The 15,601-nt window shown below is 48.1% G+C and overlaps 1 protein-coding gene across 1 annotated transcript in view; it reads right to left on the reverse strand.

Moving 5' to 3' along the window:
- Positions 1 to 15,601, reverse strand: part of ST13 (ST13 Hsp70 interacting protein) — a 238,412-nt gene that overhangs the window by 49,203 nt on the left and 173,608 nt on the right. Inside the window, exon 8 of the mRNA XM_075321923.1 lies at positions 6,258 to 6,360. Within this exon, the coding sequence (XP_075178038.1) occupies positions 6,258 to 6,360 (103 nt within the window). The remainder of the gene's footprint in view (positions 1 to 6,257; positions 6,361 to 15,601) is intronic.

The following is a 15,601-nucleotide window of genomic DNA, read 5'->3' on the forward strand; positions in this document are numbered from 1 at the left end:
AGCTAATTTTCCATTCAAATTGTTAGCAGACACCATGTCGCGTATGGAGAGCCCCTGTGTGCCTACGCATTGGTGCTCCCCCAAAAGTGACCCCCATTTTGGAAACTAGACCTCCCAAGGAACTTATCTAGATGCATAGTGAGTACTTTGAACCTCCAGGTGCTTCACAAATTGATCCGTAAAAATTAAAAAGTACTTTTTTTTTTTCACAAATTTTCTTTTAGCCTCATTTTTTTTCATTTTCACGTGGGCAATAGGATAAAATGCATCCTAAAATTTCTCCCGAGTACATAGATACCTCATATGTGGTCATAAACCACTGTTTGGGTGCACGGCAGGGCTCGGAAGGCAAGGAGCGCCATCTGACTTTTTGAATGGAAAATTAGCTCCAAAAGTCAAATAGCGCTGCTGGATATCATATCTGTTGTATCAATGCGTTGTGATTTTAATCTTTGCTTTTGTTTAATCATTGTTTTTTTGTTTTTAAAGAGGGGTCAAAAGTTAAAAACTTCACACAGACCACAGCATATAAAGTTTTATTTTAGCCAGTCTAAAAGTAAATGATTAGTCAAATTTGTTGCATCAATTGTCAACCTAATGAAAACTCATTAGGTTGACACTAAAGTGACCAGTTTTTAATTTTTTTTTTTTCATTCCCGCAGCTCCAGAGTATTCAGTTTTGGTTTTTTTTTTTTTATAAATCCACCATATAGTTCCAGAGATAAACGCCTTTTTATTTAGTGCTAATTTTTAAGATCTGTACAAGGGGGCGGCACTCACAGAGTAATAATACAGACCAGTCTAAACACACACCCCCAGATAACCAAGGGGGAGATGCTCACGGGATTAAGACTAGAGTTGAGCGCGTTTCGCGGTTCATGGTTCTCCAGTTTGCGGTTCAAGTGATTTTAGGGACTGTTCTAGATCGAACTAGAACTCGAGCTTTTTGCTAAAGCTCGATAGTTCTAGTTACGTTCGAGAACGGTTCTAGCAGCAAAAAGCCAAGCTAATTACTAGCTGGCTTTCCGCTGTAATAGTGTAAGTGACTCTCTGACTCACACTATTATGAAATTTCAGCGTATAGTGTGCGGGAACAGCGCATTCAGATCACTGCTGCTGGGATAATGGCGATCGACATTTTTTTCTTTTCCATGTCTTCCTTCCCTAAGCACGCGCGTGTAGTGGGCAGGGCCAGCATGTCAGCCAATCCCAGACACACACACAGCTAAGTGGACTTTTAGCCAGAGAAGCAACGGCATGTGTGATAGGATGTCCATATCACATGTCCCTGCATTATAAAAACGGGTATCTACCCGTCCGGACGCCATTATCTCTTCTGCGTCTGGGTATCAGTCACCGCTGGCGTAGCTCCTGTCTCCGATACTGCTGTGTACGCTCTACACACAGCGCTATACAGAATAGGGATAGAAGTTTCTATTAGCCCTTGTAAGGGCTAATAACAGCAGGCTCAGAGCCATAGGTGACAGTCAGGTCAGTGGAAACAGATTTTAACAGCTACAGATAACAGCGTCTGTGTAGCTAAGGTCAGGGACTTCCTCGCTGCATTTCCCCATTAGGAGGGATAGAAAGTGAGGCTTCCTTTCCTGTACACTGACCCACAACCCTGCCACTGTACCCTCCTGCCCTTTGCACACTCAAGCTCATTGTTACTAAGCCATACTAGCAAACACTGAGTAAACTTAGTGGCATCCTAAAAGTGGCTGTTAGACTTCCATTAGTGTCCCATTGGTGCAAAGCTATTTGCAGCACCACTGCATTGCACACTCAAACCAATTGTTACTAAGCCATTCTAATAGCAAACTATGCTGCCAGTTTAAGGGCCGTAGTTGCATTGTCAGGGATAGTTATTGTTGTTTATTCTGCTGTTAATAAAGATAGACCACCGCTGCAATCTACACCACCTCTCAATTTTTACTACCACATTTTAAGTGCACAATCTTGTCGCAATCAAAATGAGTGGCAAAATGACAGATGCTGGTGGAAAGGGGAAGAGGCGTGTTGGAAAAGGAAAAAAAGGGTTTGTCCATGGGGAAGGTGGCAAAGCTCCATTAACATCTGCTGAAGATAGACCATCTTCCAGCAAAAGTAAGATGTCTACTACTTACCGTGGACAATCCGATGTGCTCCCTTTTTTACGGACACAAACAACTGGAACAAAGGTAGATGATGGCCAAAAAAAGAAAATGCTTGAATGGATTTCAAGTGGTCCAACAAGTGCCCTCTCCGCCACCTCAACTACCGCATCCAAAAACCACCAGTCCTCTGAGTTGTCATCCCAATCACACTTGCTTTCTCCCAGCTCTGAAGTCTCCATCCGCCCTGCACAGTATGGTGGAACTGAGATGGCTGAGTCTTCAGAGCTGTTCAGTCACACTATAGCCTTGGAATCAGAGGTCTGCTCCCAAGCTACAGTGAGTACAGACCAGGAAATGGTCTGTAGTGATTCCCAGAACCTTTGTGACTCAGATTCAGGCCGTGATGAACAAGTTTCTGAGTATAATGTTGACCCTTATTCACAAACTGAAACACCTGTTGTAATAGACAATGAGGAACATACTGATGACGATGAGACGCAGATACCAGATTGGGATGACAACTTAAATATTCGGTCAGGGCAAGAAGAGGCTCGGTCTGAGGGTGAGGGGAGTGCAAACACAACAATTGATGAGGAAGTTCTAGATCCCACCTACTGTCAACCCACAGTCAGGCACTCGAGGAGGTCAACAGAGGCGGTGGATGAGGATGCTACTGACGACGAAGTTACCTTGCGCCTTCCTGGACAGAGGAGTAGTACTGGTAGCACGACTACAACTGCATCCTCAACCACCACTCTGCCTCTGAGCACTAGTCGGGGGGGGGGGCTCAGCAGGTCGCATGCCCTCTAAGCCTTGCCTAGCCTGGACCTTTTTTGACATAGCAAAAGATCGCCCAAATCATGTGATATGTAAAATTTGTCGTTCTTCTGTTAGTAGAGGGCAAAACCTCAAAAGTTTGACAACGTCTTCCATGAATCGTCACATGAATAAATATACGTCCCAGTGGGAAGCTCACCGTGCTGCAATGCGGTCTAGCGGAGCGAACCATCCGCCTGCCCCTTCAAGTGCATCCGCGCGCTCTTCATCTTCTAAGGACTGTGGGGACAGCTGTCACACCTGGTTTTCCACGCACAACTTCCACCACTGTAACCGCAACAGGCAGTTTGCTTGGTAGGTCGTCATTTGATTTGGAAGGGGAAACAAGTGCGTATGTACAGCTCTCTCAGACATCGATAGCATCAACATTGGATGAAGGCAACATCATGTCTACGCCTGCACTTTCCTCACAAACCTGCATTTTTTCAGGGACACCCTACTCACCACCGTCTACACACAGCAGCCAGATCTCTGTCCCTCAGATGTGCACAATTAAAAGGCCATTTCCTGCGACCCATGACAAAGCTAAGAGGTTGACTTTATCCCTCTGTAAGATCTTGGCTACCGAAATGCTGCCTTTCCATCTGGTGGACACACAGGATTTTAGAGACCTTATGTCTGTCGCTGTGCCCCAGTACCAGATGCCCAGTCGCCACTACTTCTCTAGGAAAGGTGTGCCTGCGCTACACCAGCATGTCGCACACAACATCACCGCTTCCTTGAGAAACTCTGTGTGTGAACGGGTGCATTTCACCACCGATACTTGGACCAGTAAGCATGGACAGGGACGTTACATGTCGCTGACTGGGCACTGGGTAACTATGGTGATAGATGGTGAAGGGTCTGCTGCACAAGTCTTGCCGTCCCCACGACTTGTGTGTCAATCCTTTGTCTGTCCAAGTTCCGCCACTGCTTCTGCCTCCTCCACCTCGTCTGGGTCCTCCACCTCCGCCCCAAGCCTGCCTGGTCAGGCCACCAGCGTTCTAACTGCGCAGAAGGAATCACGCACCCCTCATTACTATGCTGGCAGCAGAGCGCAACGGCATCAGGCGGTCTTTAGCTTGAAATGTCTTGGAAATAAGAGTCACACAGCGGCTGAGTTGTGGGCAGCTCTGGAGACTGAGTTTAATAAATGGTTGTCTCCGCTCAACCTGCAGCCTAGTAAGGCCGTGTGCGACAATGCTGCAAACCTGGGTGCGGCCCTTCGCCTGGGCAAGGTGACACACGTGCCTTGTATGGCTCACGTGTTGAACCTTGTTGTCCAGCAATTTTTAAACACCCTATCCCGGCCTAGATGGCCTTCTGAACAGGGCACGAAAACTGTCTGCTCACTTCCGTCGTTCAACCACCGCTGCTGAGCGACTTGCATCGCTCCAGAAGTCTTTCGGCCTGCCGGTTCATCGCCTGAAATGCGATGTGCCGACACGCTGGAATTCGACTCTCCACATGTTACAGCGACTGTGGCAGCACCGTCGAGCCCTGGTGCAATATGTCATGACGTATAGCCTGGGCCAACGAGATGCAGAGGTGGGGCAGAGCACCATGATGGAGTGGTCTCAGATCAAGGACCTATGCACCCTTCTGCACAGTTTCGACATGGCGACGAATATGTTTAGCACTGACAATGCCATTATCAGCATGACAATTCCAGTCATTTACATCATCACTAACGCGGCAGGCATGGGACCATGGGGGACAGGGATCAACAAGGGCGCATAGTAGCAGGCGAAATGTTGAGGAAGGTGCAGGAGAACATGAAGAAATGGAGGACGAACTGTCCATGGACATGGAAGACTAAGCGGATGAGGGAGACCTTGGTCAAATTTCTGTTGAAAGAGGTTGGGGGGAGATGTCAGAGGAAGAAAGAACGGTTAGCACCTCTATGCCACAAACACAGCGTGGACTTGGTCCGCATAACTGCGCAAGACACATGAGCGCCTTCTTGCTGCACTACCTCCAACATGACCCTCGTATTGTCAAAATTAGAAGTGATGATGACTACTGGCTTGCACTATTAGATCCCCGGTACAAGTCCAAATTTTGTGACATAATTCCAGCCATAGAAAGGGACGCACGTATGCAGGAGTATCAGCAAAAGCTGTTACTCGATCTTAGCTCGGCTTTTCCACCAAACAACCGTGGTGCAGGGAGTGAATCTCCCAGTTGTAACTTGACAAACATGGGACGGCCTCATCATCTTTAACAGTCTACCCGTACCAGTAGCACCGTATCTGGTGCTGGTAACAGCAATTTTATTGAATCTTTTCATAATTTTTTTTAGACCATCCTTTGCAAGGCCACCAGAGACAACAAGTCTGACACATAGTCAACGGCTGGAGAGGATGATACAGGAGTATCTCCAAATGAACATCGATGCCATGACTTTGAAAATGGAGCCTGGCTCATTTTGGGCTTCAAATCTTGAAAAATGGCCAGAGCTCTCCACTTCTGCCTTGGAGATTTTGTCGTGCCAGCGTTGTCTCTGAACGTGTCTTCAGTGCTGCTGGGTGTGTGCTGACAGATAAGCGCACGCGTCTGTCCAGTGACAATGTGGACAGACTAACGTTCATCAAAATGAACAAGTCATGGATCCACAAGGAATTTACTACCCCTGTGTCATCCTGGGGAGAGTAAATGCTTGTGTATTTTGAATGTGCTTGATGCAAATCTACCTGTGAAGTGTACAACTGGGGCACAAGTGCTGCCACTGAAGGGGTGGGTGTATGTGTGGCTCAATTTTTGGAAAAAGGGAGACTCCGCTTGGAGTCACCTTGCGGTGTTTTACATGATTTTAGAAGGGCATGCCATGCCTATATCTGTTTCTCCTACTCTTTTTCTTTGTCTAGCTCTTTTGTTTTCGCATGAGTATATGTCCTTGTCACTTTCCCATGTGTTTGTGTTGTGTTGTGAGTTGTTTGTCACCTTTTGGACACCTTTCAGGGTGTTTTCTAGGTGTTTTTATGTGTTTGTGATTGCCTCCCATTGTTTCCTATGCGGTTCGCCGAACCGAACTCGAACGAGACCTCTGTTCGGCAAACCGAACTCGAGCCGAACCACGACCGGTTCGCTCATCTCTAATTAAGACCAGAATATCAGCACTAAATAGAAAGGCACAAATCTCTGGAACTGAACAGCAGATTTAAGATAGAAAATAAATATAACAGCATACTCAGGAGCAATGGCATTGAAATAAGAGGAAAGTCCGCTTGCCAAAATTACACTATAATATACATGCAAACAGAGTCAATAATTGCCATGTAGCTGAATGGACTCAAATTATGGTTCAGGAGTTTTATTAAAATGTTGAAAAAGCATATTACTTACACGTGGTTGCACTTCTTTAAGCATAGTACTTGCTTCTTCATCATAATCCAGTTTACAAGCCATTGCCAAGTCATGTGCAGCGTCTTCCCAGTGACCTAAAAGCCTACAGAATAGTGAAAAGATCAACATAATGGTGGAATGTTAGAAAAGTAAAGGGAATCCGTCACCAGGATTTTGCCACCTAATCTGAAAGCAGCATAATGTAGGGGCCGAGATCCTGATTCCAGCGGTGTGTCACTTACTGGGCTGCTAACTCTAGTTTTAATAAAATCCCTTATCAGCAGGAGCTCATCACTAGTGGCTCATAAATCTGCTGCCTTGTATTCCTCCATATTCATGTATCACCCTGCCCCCAGCACTGATTGGCAGCTTTCTGCCCATGTACAATATACACAGATAGCTGCCAATCAGCAGTGTGGGTGGGGTGATAGCAGTTATTTGCATGCTGAGCTCTATGCTATCAAAATGACAGCAAGTAGCTTACTAAGTGATATATCTCTGGAATCAGCGTCTCTGTCCCTATATTATGCTGCTCTCAGCTGACAAAAAAAACAAACAAACAACAAAACCTGATGATATATTCCCTTAAAAGAAGCACATTAAGAATATTAGCAGCATAACTATGTCCTAGGTTCACATCTGCAGACCAAAGATTTTTTGTAATCACCATATTCCTGTGCTACTTTCCGGTGCCTTTGTGTGGACTATACATTCCCATAAGAGCTATAATTTGAGTTTCCCTCGAATGAATAAAGAAAGTAACTTTTGTTCCAGGGAAGAGGCAGCGTCATTCAGTAAGTGCAGGTCATAGGGTCCAAATGAAAGACCAGAGACAAAAGTAGGAATTCAGAAACTGCTGCATAACTAAAGGGGACACAATCAGAAAACAACCTACTGTTTAACCCCTCAGCCAAGTCCAATTTTTCATATAGAACATATACTACTTTATGCCATAATAACTTGGAAATACGTCTACATAGCCATGTGATTGAGACCTTTTTCTTGATGCATTATACTTCACATTAGTAATACATGTAGGCCACAAGAGGACAAACAGAAGAGGACCCTGTGTAAGAACAATATATGGGCCTTTTGCAGCCCAATAGCTCATCAGAATGCACCATTCCACCTTCTTTGGAGCTGGAAATGAGCTTCCTTACCTGTTGGGCCCCCATGCAGCTACACAGGGTGCACCAATGATATGGCCACCCCCTGATTTAGGCTGATCTGTTGGGATTATTTAGGAAAAGATTGTAAATTTTTTAAATAAGTCAAATCTCCAATTTTCAAACTTTGAATGCTTATACCCGCAAACCAGACTGTCACCACAGTTAAAGGGGTTATCCGGCTTATTTTGTTTTTTTTTTCATTATTACCCTATGGGGCTACATTGGGGCAGGTAAGTAGATAGTGACCACTTACCTGCCCTGCTGTCAGCCCCTCTCCCCCGACTCAGAGCGGTCATGTGACCGCTCCTGCCGCGATTTTGCTGCTTCCGGTCATTTCATGTCAACATGGGCAGGGCCATGTTGACATGCAAATCTGGAAACAGCATGTCGCCGCCCTGCTGGGCGGGTACAGTGCGAGGAGTCTCCGCCCCCTTCCCTGCACCCTCCCACACATTCCCCCGCACCCCATACTCTGCCCACAACCTCCCCCTGCACTTCTGTGGGACCCGTGACCTGGGGGCGGGGCCTGGCGGCGGCTGCCGTGGTGTCAGCGCCAGCACCAGGCCCCCTGCTCAGGATCGCATATTCAAATGTACCGGCATCACAGATCACAGATGCCGGTATATTTGAAAGTGCTGATGAGAAGAGCGCAGCGCTTCTCATCACTGCCCGGCTGTCTGTGCTCTCTTCAGCACAGCGGTGACGTCACTACTGTGCTGATATTGCCAGAGCAAATACAGCGTGCGAACGTGTAGGAGCGACGGGGACCGAGGACGGGTGAGTATGTACTCCCTACATGTGTTTCGTATGGGGGGGGGGGTCGGTGCAGAGCCCGATGTGTGTGTGCGGTGCAGAGCCCGGTGTGTGTGTGCGGTGCAGAGCCCGGTGTGTGTGTGCGGTGCAGAGCCCGATGTGTGTGTGCGGTGCAGAGCCTGATGTGTGTGTGCGGTGCAGAGCCCGATGTGTGTGTGCGGTGCAGAGCCCGGTGTGTGTGTGCGGTGCAGAGCCCGGTGTGTGTGTGCGGTGCAGAGCCCGATGTGTGTGTGCGGTGCAGAGCCCGATGTGTGTGTGCGGTGCAGAGCCCGATGTGTGTGTGCGGTGCAGAGCCCGATGTGCAAGTGAAGTGCGGTGCAGAGCCCGATGTGCAAGTGAAGTGCGGTGCAGAGCCCAATGTGCGTGTGCGGTGCAGAGTCCGATGTGCGTGTGTGTGGTGCAGAACCATATGTGCGTGTGTGTGGTGTGCAGAGCCATATGTGCGTGTGTGTTGTGCAGAGCCATATGTGTGTGGTGCAGAGCCCGATGTGGTGTGGGGTGCAGAGCCTGATGTGGGGCTGTTATTTGCAATGCTGTAGTGATAACAGGTCAGGTGCTGGGGCAGAATATACTGACAGGGAATGTGTGTGCAGGGGGCGGGCAGAGGGTGGGGCTGGACACTGGGGAGGGGCTGGACACTGAGGCCGGGCGGTGCCAGCTGTGACTGGGAGGTTTAGCACAGGAAGTGGTCAGTTTGCTTGTGCTGAATATAAACAAGGAGCTGCAGCGAATAAAGGGATAATTCAAGAGGAACAGAAGTCAGAAAACAAAAAATAACAATGTAGGGGTGTTTTATATGACAATACAGCACAGATTAGCTTAAACTCAAAAATTTTTGTTATGTCGGACAACCCCTTTAATAAATATCATCACCTTATGCCTACGCTACACATTCTTCAATCATCCTTTTATTATGTTTAGAAGTTAATATTTAGCAGTAGGGATGGGCAAACCCGAACTGTAACGCTCTGGACCCGTACCGAGCAGTGTTCGTTGACAAGGTTTTCCTGGGAAACATGTGTTAGGCTATGTGCGCACGCTGTGGATTTACCGCAGATTTGACAGCAGATTTGCAGCAGAAAATGTGTCATTTCTGCAGTCATCCCCCAGCAAAACCTACAGGTATTAAAAAAAAAAAAAATGCTGCGCGCACACTGTGTTTTTTTATACCTGCGGATTTACCTGCAGAATTTCCGCTGCGGAACTAATGTGCATGTCACTTCTTTAGATAATGGTAAAAACCCGCAGGTACTAACCTGCGGAAAAACTGCACCAAACCGCATGCAGATTTCGTTGCGGTTTTGGTGCGTTTTTTTAACGCAAGTGCGGGATTCTTTCAGAGGGTCTGTTTTTTTCTTAAGAAAAAGTCAATTTCTAGTGCGCACATAGCCTTACAGTTCTGGTCCAGTGGCTGTAAAAAAAAGCAGATTATTAAAATAACATTATGATTATACTCACCATTGCCACAACACGTCCTGCAGACCCGCTATCTCCAGGCCGCTTCTACTTCCGGGTCCGATCATTAACTTCCGGCGGTATTCACTACACTTAGTTGTCACTTACTCTTCGGCTTTTTTCGGCTGTGTTCACAGTGACGTCAGGGTTCACCCGAGTCCATGCCTTAGCTATGTACTCAATTGAACTTTGACTTAATCACTGTCAGGGTACGGTTCTACTAGTGTATAGCAAGAGCATAGGACTAATGCTAATGTGCGGTGCATAGGACAAGTACATGGCTAAGCCATGGACTCTGGTAATCCCTGACGTCAATGTGAACACGGCCAAAAAAAGCTGAAGACTGCCGAGTGAAGAGCAGTGCAGTGAATACTTCCGAAAGTTAATAATCGACACCCGAAAGCATAAGTGGTCAGGAGATAGCAGGAGATCTGCAGGACGCGTCGTGGGACCGGTAAATATAATGACAATGTTTATTATTAACTATATTCTTTATTTTACAGCCCCACCCCATTCCATAACTGTAAAGTTCAAGTTTGGGGTTTGGACGCAAGTTCTCGTTATCTCCGGCCTCGAACTGTGACTTTACAAAAAGCTCGGGCGAGTCTCCCGATTCTGCCCATCACTATTTCATTTTTTTTCCTAACTAAATTTACAAAACTTAATTTTTTTTAGAGACCTATTCAGTTTTGATACTACTTTAAAAAGGGTTATTCCCATCTCCAAGATCCTATCCCAATATGTACAGTGCCTACAAGTAGTATTTAACCCCCTGCAGATTTTGCAGGTTTGATAAGATGCAAATAAGTTAGAGCCTGCAAACTTCAAGCAAGAGCAGGATTTATTAACAGATGCATAAATCTTACAAACCAACAAGTTATGTTGCTCTGTTAAATTTTAAAAAATTTTCAACATAAAAGTGTGGGTCAATTATTATTCAACCCCTAGGTTTAATATTTTGTGGAATAACCCTTGTTTGCAATTACAGCTAATAATCGTCTTTTATAAGACCTGATCAGGCTGGCACAGGTCTCTGGAGTTATCTTGGCCCACTCCTCCATGCAGATCTTCTCCAAGTTATCTAGGTTCTTTGGGTGTCTCATGTGGACTTTAATCTTGAGCTCCTTCCACAAGTTTTCAATTGGGTTAAGGTCAGGAGACTGACTAGGCCACTGCAACACCTTGATTTTTTCCCTCTTGAACCAGGCCTTGGTTTTCTTGGCTGTGTGCTTTGGGTCGTTGTCTTGTTGGAAGATGAAATGACGACCCATCTTAAGATCCTTGATGGAGGAGCGGAGGTTCTTGGCCAAAATCTCCAGGTAGGCCGTGCTATCCATCTTCCCATGGATGCGGACCAGATGGCCAGGCCCCTTGGCTGAGAAACAGCCCCACAGCATGATGCTGCCACCACCATGCTTGACTGTAGGGATGGTATTCTTGGGGTTGTATGCAGTGCCATCCAGTCTCCAAACGTCACGTGTGTGGTTGGCACCAAGGTTCTCGATCGTGGTCTCATCAGACCAGAGAACCTTGAACCAGTCTGTCTCAGAGTCCTCCAAGTGATCATGAGCAAACTATAGACAAGCCTTGACATGACGCTTTGAAAGTAAAGGTACCTTACGGGCTCGTCTGGAACGGAGACCATTGCGGTGGAGTACGTTACTTATGGTATTGACTGAAACCAATGTCCCCACTGACATGAGATCTTCCCGGAGCTCCTTCCTTGTTGTCCTTGGGTTAGCCTTGACTCTTCGGACAAGCCTGGCCTCGGCACGGGTGGAAACTTTCAAAGGCTGTCCAGGCAGTGGAAGGCTAACAGTAGTTCCATAAGCCTTCCACTTCCGGATGATGCTCCCAACTGTGGAGAGAGGTAGGCCCAACTCCTTGGAAAGGGTTTTGTACCCCTTGCCAGCCTTGTGACCCTCCACGATCTTGTCTCTGATGGCCTTGGAATGCTCCTTTGTCTTTCCCATGTTGACCAAGTATGAGTGCTGTTCACAAGTTTGGGGAGGGTCTTAATTAGTCAGAAAAGGCTGGAAAAAGAGATAATTAATCCAAACATGTGAAGCTCATTGTTCTTTGTGCCTGAAATACTTCTTAATACTTTAGGGGAACCAAACAGAATTCTGGTGGTTTGAGGGGTTGAATAATAAATGACCCTCTGAATAAACTTTTCACAATTTAAAAAAAAAAAAAAAAAAAAAAAAAAAGAAATCACATTCTTTTTTGCTGCAGTGCATTTCACACTTCCAGGCTGATCTACATTCCAAATGTCACAATGCCAAGTTAATTCCGAATGTGTAAACCTGCTAAATCTGCAGGGGGTTGAATACTACTTGTAGGCACTGTAGTAGGTGTAGTATTAATAATAGTAAATACCTCCAATTAGAAGAAGGGAATTTTGTTACTTACCGTAAATTCCTTTTCTTCTAGCTCTTATTGGGAGACCCAGACGATTGGGTATAGCTACTGCCCTCCGGAGGCCACACAAAGCACTACACTAAAAAGTGCAAGGCCCCTCCCCTTCTGGCTATACCCCCCCGTGGTATCACGGGTACTCCAGTTTTAGTGCCAAAGCAAGAAGGAGGAAGCCAATAACTGGTTTAAACAAATTAACTCCGAGAAACATCGGAGAACTGAAAAACCGTTCAACATGAACAACATGTGTACCCGCAAACAACAAAAAAATCCCGAAGGACAACAGGGCGGGTGCTGGGTCTCCCAATAAGAGCTAGAAGAAAAGGAATTTACGGTAAGTAACAAAATTCCCTTCTTCTTCAGCGCTCTATTGGGAGACCCAGACGATTGGGACGTCCAAAAGCTGTCCCTGGGTGGGTAAAGAAATACCTCATGTTAGAGCTGCAAAAAACAGCCCTCCCCTACGGGGATGTCACTGCCGCCTGCAGGACTCTTCTACCTAAGCTGGCATCCGCCGAAGCATAGGTATGCACCTGATAATGCTTGGTGAAAGTGTGCAGACTGGACCAGGTTGCTGCCTGGCACACCTGTTGAGCCGAAGCCTGGTGTCGTAATGCCCAGGACGCACCCACAGCTCTGGTTGAGTGGGCTTTTAGCCCTGAAGGAACCGGAAGCCCCGCAGAGCGGTAGGCCTCTAGAATTGGTTCTTTGATCCATCGAGCCAGGGTGGCTTTAGAAGCCTGCAACCCCTTGCGCGGACCAGCGACAAGGACAAAAAGTGCATCGGAACGGCGTATGGGCGCCGTTCGGGAAATGTAGATTCTGAGTGCTCTCACCAGATCTAGCAAACGTAAGTCCTTTTCATACCGGTGAACCGGATGAGGGTAAAAGGAAGGCAAGGATATATCCTGATTAAGATGAAACGAGGATACGACCTTAGGGAGAAACTCCGGAATGGGGCGCAGCACTACCTTGTCCTGGTGGAACACCAGGAAAGGAGCCTTGGATGACAAAGCTGCCAGCTCAGACACTCGCCGAAGCGATGTGATCGCGACAAGAAACGCCACTTTCTGTGACAGGCGAGAAAAGGAAACGTCCTTTAGAGGCTCGAAGGGCGGCTTTTGCAGAGCAACAAGTACTCTGTTCAGATCCCATGGATCTAACGGCCGCTTGTACGGGGGCACAATATGACAGACCCCCTGTAGGAACGTGCGCACCTTAGGAAGACGTGCTAGACGCTTCTGAAAAAACACAGACAGTGCCGAGACTTGCCCTTTAAGGGAACTGAGCGACAAGCCCTTTTCCAACCCCGATTGCAGGAAGGAAAGAAAGGTGGGCAATGCAAATGGCCAAGGGGATACTCTCTGTGCAGAGCACCAAGATAAGAAAATCTTCCACGTCCTGTGGTAGATCTTAGCAGACGTTGACTTCCTAGCTTGTCTCATTGTGGCTACGACTCCTTGAGATAATCCTGCAGACGCTAGGATCCAGGACTCAATGGCCACACAGTCAGGTTCAGGGCCGCAGAATTCTGATGGAAAAACGGCCCTTGGGACAGTAAGTCTGGTCGGTCTGGCAGTGACCACGGTCGACCGACCGTGAGATGCCACAGATCCGGATACCACGATCTCCTCGGCCAGTCTGGGGCGACGAGTATGACGCGGCTGCAATCGGATCTGATCTTGCGTAACACTCTGGGCAAGAGTGCCAGAGGTGGAAAGACGTATGGGAGCCGGAACTGCGACCAATCTTGAACCAATGCGTCTGCCGCCAGAGCTCTTTGATCGCGCGACCTCGCCATGAATGCCGGGACCTTGTTGTTGTGCCGGGACGCCATTAGGTCGACGTCCGGCACTCCCCATCGGCGACAGATTTCCTGAAACACGTCCGGGTGAAGGGACCATTCCCCTGCGTCCATGCCCTGGCGACTGAGGAAGTCTGCTTCCCAGTTTTCTACGCCGGGGATGTGAACTGCGGATATGGTGGAGGCCGTGGCTTCCACCCACATCAGAATCCGCCGGACTTCCTGGAAGGCTTGCCGACTGCGTGTCCCCCCTTGGTGGTTGATGTATGCCACCGCTGTGGAGTTGTCCGACTGAATTCGGATCTGCCTTCCTTCCAGCCACTGCTGGAAGGCTAGTAGGGCAAGATACACTGCTCTGATTTCCAGAACATTGATCTGAAGGGTGGACTCCTGCGGAGTCCACGTCCCCTGAGCCCTGTGGTGGAGAAACACTGCTCCCCACCCTGACAGACTCGCATCTGTCGTGACCACTGCCCAGGATGGGGGCAGGAAGGATCTTCCCTGAGACAATGAGGTGGGAAGGAGCCACCATTGTAGAGAGTCCTTGGCCGTCTGGGAAAGAGAGACTTTCCTGTCCAGGGACGTTGACTTCCCGTCCCATTGGCGGAGAATGTCCCATTGAAGTGGGCGCAGATGAAACTGCGCAAAGGGAACTGCTTCCATGGCTGCCACCATCTTCCCGAGGAAGTGCATGAGGCGCCGTAAGGGGTGCGACTGGCCCTGAAGGAGGGATTGCACCCCTGTCTGTAGTGACCGCTGCTTGTTCAGCGGAAGCTTCACTCTCGCTGCTCGAGTATGGAACTCCATGCCAAGATACGTTAGTGACTGTGTCGGAGACAGATTCGACTTTGGAAAGTTGATGATCCATCCGAACGTCTGTAGAGTCTCCAGTGTAGCATGTAGACTGAGTTGGCATGCCTCTTGAGAGGGTGCCTTGACAAGTAGATCGTCTAGGTAAGGGATCACCGAGTGTCCCTGAGAGTGCAAGACTGCTACCACTGCCGCCATGACCTTGGTGAAAACCCGTGGGGCTGTCGCCAGACCGAATGGCAGAGCTACGAACTGAAGATGTTCGTTTCCTATCACAAAACGTAGAAAACGTTGATGTTCTGTAGCAATTGGCACGTGGAGATAAGCATCTTTGATGTCTATTGAGGCAAGGAAGTCTCCTTGAGACATTGAGGCCACGACAGAGCGGAGGGTTTCCATCCGGAACCGCCTGGCGTGCACATGTTTGTTGAGCAGCTTTAGATCCAGAACAGGACGGAACGAGCCGTCCTTTTTTGGAACCACAAAGAGATTGGAGTAAAACCCTCGCCCTTGTTCCTGAGGCGGTACAGGGACCACTACTCCTTCCGCTCTTAGGGAGTCCACCGCCTGCAGCAGGGCATCTGCTCGGTCTGGATGTGGGGAGGTTCTGAAGAACCGAGCTGGAGGACGAGAACTGAACTCGATTCTGTACCCGCGAGACAAAATGTCTGTCACCCACCGGTCTTTGACCTGTGACATCCAAATGACGGAAAAGCGGGAGAGCCTGCCCCCGACCGGAGATGCGGAGGGGGGGAGCTGGAAGTCATGAGGTAGCCGCTTTGGAAGCGGTTCCTCCATTTGCTTTCTTGGGGCGCGCGTGAGCCCGCCAGGAATCTGAGCTTCTTTGCGTCCTCTGAGTCCCTTTGGACGAGGAG

This window comes from Anomaloglossus baeobatrachus, chromosome 8 (genome assembly GCF_048569485.1).
Source record: "Anomaloglossus baeobatrachus isolate aAnoBae1 chromosome 8, aAnoBae1.hap1, whole genome shotgun sequence".
Classification (NCBI taxonomy): Eukaryota; Metazoa; Chordata; class Amphibia; order Anura; family Aromobatidae; genus Anomaloglossus; species Anomaloglossus baeobatrachus.